Source organism: Phytophthora infestans, genomic scaffold (genome assembly GCF_000142945.1).
Source record: "Phytophthora infestans T30-4 supercont1.267 genomic scaffold, whole genome shotgun sequence".
Taxonomy (NCBI): Eukaryota; Oomycota; class Peronosporomycetes; order Peronosporales; family Peronosporaceae; genus Phytophthora; species Phytophthora infestans.
Window position 1 is genome coordinate 57,631 of NW_003303492.1, and position 5,488 is coordinate 63,118.

A 5,488-nucleotide genomic window follows, 5' to 3' on the forward strand; every position below is an offset into this window, starting at 1 on the left:
AGAAGAGAGGAAGAAGTTGGCGTGTGTCAGACCTCATTCTTCCAACACCACACCAGGTTTGCTATTAGTGCATATGCTACTCGTTATCGCTGTCTTCCTCATTAAGTTCCTCCAGCTTTCGCTACCGTAGGCGAATTCGCCCCCGCATATGTGCCGGAGTAGCAGCCCCACTACCCCACGATCCGTGCCATATTTGGCTGCACGTCAATGCATTCCCCGTTTCCGAGCGCCGAATCGTGTTACACAAAGGAATATATCCTTCAAGAGCCTCCGAGTATTCACGACAGTAGGTTCGAACCTGCTCTCGAACCTTTTCACCTTGGGTGGGCTCACTTTGCAGAGATGCTGTCGAGTTTTGCTCTTCCCTTTGCTCTTGCCGAATTTAGCCTTGTATAGTTCATCAGTGCGCGCAGCACGTGGTCAAGATTTCCGTTCGGCACACTCGCCAGATCTTCTGCGTGTTGGTTGGTACGGAAGCTTATAGCCGTAACTGCAAGTAACTCCACGTGAAGCTGCCGCATGTACTCCGCATACGTGGGCGCACGCTTACCTTTCCGCTTCATTACCATCGTGTGAAGAATGAAGCCATTGACGAGTGCCATATCTATGAAGGCGAGAAATCGTTGGCAGTAGTAGTTCTTGAATGCCACGCAACGCTGTATCGAATACCGTTGAAGGTGGATCTGGTCGTGGGTGTTCACGCCACCCATTCCAGAATGGTAGTCTGCGATAAGTTGCGGGCACGGAACCTGTGTGAGAGCTCATGTCTTCTAGTCCTTCCTCGTCACGTGGGTCTGCGTGGTGGAGCACCCCGTGGCGATCAGATGCACAGGTCTGGAGTCCATCCAGGCCGTGGCAACAAGTGCTGGGTACTGTCTGCATTGCGCTATCCTGTACGTCCCCCTCGACATGTACTGCGGCCTTTTCTTCTGTGGGAACATGAGATCTGACGGCCACCCAAGTCTGTCCGAACGCTGAGTACCGACGTAGTAGAACCGCAAAGTCAGCAGCGCGAGTGCCAACGCAGGCGAGCTGTAGAATTTATCCGCTACAATCAATCTCTGGCTCGCCTGTCCGTCAAACGTTTTTGTGATATTGCTGATGACGGCTCTCTGTGACTAGCCTTGCTTCTTCCTCTTGTCTGGTTTAGCTCCTAGATAAACTTCAACTCTGCATCATACAGAATACCATTACGATTGTAGTTCGTTGCTTGATGCTGTAGCTATACAGAACTAGATTGCCTACAGCATTCGTTATTCTGTCGTATGCAGAAATATTAGCTCACCTTGCGCAGTAACCCGTCTCGGCGCAGCACGTCATGTAGCACTTGGTCCCATACTTATGGGGTTTATCCTTGTTATACACACGGATCGGGTTGTACTGACTTCGATTCGGGATTGTGTCTTCATCAAAGCTGACCACGGGGCCAAGACGATAACCCCGACGAAAAGTCTTCTCTTTCACTTGCAAGATAGGGCGAACTTTGAATGCCTTGTCAGCCGTCTGGCCCTGGTCGCTAGTAAAGTGGAGAAATCTTGTTATCATCCTGAATCGGTCTCGTGTCATGTACTTCCCAAAGGTCCCCCGTGGGACAGCTCCATCTTCCCCAACCGTCCAATGCTTTTCGAGGCCATATGTGTGACCACAAACTGTCCGAGCCACTAGCAGACCGATGACGTGTACAATTTCGTACTCTCTGATGGGCTTCTGCCTCTTGAGTCTGTCGACAATGTCCCTCAGGTCTTCGACACGCTTGTTGGGGTCGTTTGCCTGGGCGGTGAGCTGCAGTTATCTTATTTTCTGGGCAATGGCTGGAATGGACCGTTGGCGGTAGGCCTCACGCTCTGCAGCAATGCTTGTCCACAACTTCTTGGGTAAGAAGAAGAAAAACATTCCAATCGGTGATTCTGCAAATGCTGCGGCAGATTTGGTGCCCCACCTTCCACTGTATAAAGTCGCCTCGTTCAACTTCAAATCAGCTATTGCCATATCCATACAGAATAAGTTAGTTTTTGGAAACTCGTATTCTGTAGACGACAGACGTACCGCAATGATCTTGATTGAAGACTTCCCACTCGAGCCCTTTCATTTCGTCGTCGTCTTGCTGAAAAGCTTCACCTTCGTCTTCAAAGTCGGAATCAGATTCGACTTCGTCCATGTATTCCTCCAGATCAGGATCAAAGTCGCAGAAAGCAGAATCTTCCTCGTCTGAATCATCACTAACTGAGAAGGCTTCGCTCCCAACGTTGATATCGTCCAGGGCAGGAGGGGGAATAGATTCTCTGCACGCATAGCATCCATGAAGTTATCACGATCAAAGGCTGTCAGATCGTCTGGCCCATCGTCCGTCTTGGCCTCCTCGCTGACATCGATTATGGAATCATCATCCGAAGCGATCGCTTCCGTACGAGAGCTGTTACTGTGATCTGCTCGTCTCGCTTGTTCTGTACCAGACGGAGAACTGCGACCAGACCGATGACATTGTTCTGTAGCCACAGGAGAAACACCGCCATGCTTACCACCTTGCTCTGTAGCCACAGGAGTGACACCGCCAGACCCTTGCGCTGCAGCCGCAGGAGTAACACCGCCAGATTGACCACCTAGATCTGAATGTTCGTCGCGTTCTGGTGCTGCCGTCGGTATTTGCCGCTGCGCTGCTGTGTACGCCGCTTGTTTCCCTATTGGCGGCCGTCCAACGGGTACTGGAAACTCGTTGACGGCTGGTTCTACTAAACCGAAACGACATGCGTACTACCATAGGCTTTTCGTCCCTAGAAATCATGCACATTTAGTACACAATTTACCAATAGAATATACCGATCATCGTACCACAAAAATAGTCCGCATTGACGCGTTCCTTGCGAAGCTTGCCCTTCACACCAGGCTTTACGTACGTGTGCCCGACGTTCAGCCCCGTCGGCGGCCTTGCCTTCCAGCCGTCCTTTGCGAGCTGACTCCACAGATTCTTGAACTTCTTCGTATCCACACGTCCATCGCTTTCGTGGCAGTTAGGTGGGGGGATAAATGGTTGGGAACTGAATTTTCATACCTCTTCACCGCTTATACTGTATTTTCTATGGATGCCCGTCTATCTGATCCTCAGTGATAAAGCCCCCACTCAGAGCCATACAAAACTGTAGATGCGGGGAATTTACGTCATCCTCCCCGCGTATAAGCTCTCGGAATATTTTACACCTGCAATATCACTTAATCTGTCGAATACAGAATCCCGCGTTAATTGGGTTAAGAGCACCTCCTAAACGGTCTGCCTGTCACCCAAGTCAAGGTCTTCTCACTAAACAGCCCGATTCTGAAAAAAAGGGGGGGGGGTATACGACATAGGTGCTGTTTTACAGGCACTGGTAGCACAAAAGACCTCAAAACTTTAAGAAATAGTCTCCACCTATGTGCTGCTCTATTAATAAAAGCTCTTCGTGTCCGACAGTGGCATCGTTTGCTCGGTTGAGCTTTGTGATTTCAAATGATTATCACACCCGATGTGCCTTCTGATTCGCTGTCCTCATCCGTATCTGACGCACTCTCCTCGGCGATAATTGCCCTCTGCACGGGTCCTGCTGAGCGCCCCGCCCCGCGATTCCGAGTGTTTGATGACGCAGGAGCTTGTAAATGATTTCGCTGCGAGTTGATAGCATTTGCAAAGGCCTCAAGACGATCTTCGACGAGAGCCTGGTCGATCGCTTCACAGAATTGGCCCACCAGAGCGTCGTGTTTGTAAAAGTGGTTGACCAGCAGCTTGTGTAAGCTGCGTACAACTTCATCCACCGTAAGAGTCCGAGGTGGGTAGCGTACGACACTGACGCGTAAGATGATCTCCATGAAGTCGGTGAGGAAAAGCTTCTTGTGGCCTACAGTGGTCATTTCATCCAGCACCATCAATTTGCACGCCAAGAACGGATCCTTTATATCACGCACACGGAACGAGTCGGAGAAAACCTGGTACTTCTCTCTGCAAAAACAAAGGACAGAACAAGAGACAAAAAGTTGTCGATAATGCTCGTGAAAAAAAAGGCTCATGAACTCATAGCTTACAAGAGAAGGAGGAATTCGACCAGATGCATTCCTTTCTTTTCACCTGGCTTGCAGTATTTGCCCATGTTGGCATCGTATAACTCTTGTAGCTACGGCACATAAACAACGTCAAATTCCGTGTGCGGGGCCGACGAGAGCCGTATAGTGACATACCAGAGTAATGTGCTCCGTAAACGCATCGCTGACCTCTTCTGTGTAGAGGAAGCGAGAACGAAATTCGTTTGCGTCATCTGGGGTCACGGGCTGTATATTTTCCTGCACCAGCTTGTCTACGGCTTTGGCGGGCGTATCACACACATTGGCTGCCACAAGAACAGCATCCGAGTAAGTACTGTATTCGAGTCACCGCAACAACAACAGGTTGGAGGGGGTACGCACTTCTAAAGTATTTGTTCGTGGCGATTCGGATAATACATTCCAAGAACTCAAACCTCGTAAGACTGCGGTCCGGGTTGTCTTTTTCCTTGGCTTCCTGGGTGAGCTCGAGGTTTGCAGCCACAAACACATTCTCCAGGTCGGGTAACGAGCAGTACTCTGATGTTTCATCCAGTATTTTAGCTTCCGAAAGAAACTCGGTGTAGCCTGACCAAGGTATACAGGTTATATCATTCTGCAGTTGAATGGCTGCTGCTGACGTTAGCGATCCCAAAGGCGCCAAGTTCATCAACACGTTGTGACCACAGTAACGTCGGTAGGCGTTGCAAACTGTGCGATACCAACGGGTAACGCTAACTTCCACTTCGCGTCTCCGTGAAGAATCCTTCACGAATCGATCAATTTTGCACTGTTTCCAGTCTGCAGCACAGGCTTTCGCGATAAATACGTCAGTATCCACGAAACTCCGACATTCAGACTCGCGCTTACGCCGTGCAAACACACTCTTGTTGATGTCCCATTTCCCTCGTCTTCCGTTGTTCTTTCCTGAGCTGCGCGGAACAAGAGTGTTGCAGGGATCTCGCCCTCCTCGTTCGCTGAGACGAATGACGTTCAGACGCTCCAAAGTACCAAACACGCCTCCTTGCGTTGCTCCTGTGGCCTCGCCTGCTTCACTCGCACCCAAGCTACATGTACCAGACTTGCCAGGTGGTAAGCGGTGTTGACGCTGAACAGGCCGACTAGGACGCGAGGTGACGTAATGAAAGCTCACATTGTTACTACTGTTCGGACCAGCAGCTGTGTCGACAGCTGTGAAGAAATAACAGGTAGCACCAGGAGGAATGACACGCAGCGCACTAAAGGCCACTTCATCTCCATCATTCTCTCGTCGCTCCATGGCGACACCTCTCCAGTCGTCAACGGATAAGTGTAAACGAACCTCCATGGACGGAGTTATCTCAAATCGATCGATAGTCCCAGCAAATGGGCCTTGGCCAGCAGTAGGAGTCCACGTAAAGCGATGCTCAGCCCACAGTCCACAATACCAACACGACGCATCGAC

The 5,488-nt window shown here is 50.3% G+C and overlaps 1 protein-coding gene across 1 annotated transcript in view; it reads right to left on the bottom strand.

Moving 5' to 3' along the window:
* Positions 1 to 3,520: 3,520 nt before the first annotated feature.
* Positions 3,521 to 5,488, bottom strand: part of PITG_21144 (uncharacterized protein) — a gene marked incomplete at both ends in the record, with an annotated part of 3,569 nt that continues 1,601 nt past the window's right edge. Inside the window, 6 exons of the mRNA XM_002895074.1 lie at positions 3,521 to 3,530; positions 3,614 to 3,967; positions 4,051 to 4,139; positions 4,204 to 4,352; positions 4,429 to 5,067; positions 5,152 to 5,449. Of these exons, the coding sequence (XP_002895120.1) occupies positions 3,521 to 3,530; positions 3,614 to 3,967; positions 4,051 to 4,139; positions 4,204 to 4,352; positions 4,429 to 5,067; positions 5,152 to 5,449 (1,539 nt within the window). The remainder of the gene's footprint in view (positions 3,531 to 3,613; positions 3,968 to 4,050; positions 4,140 to 4,203; positions 4,353 to 4,428; positions 5,068 to 5,151; positions 5,450 to 5,488) is intronic.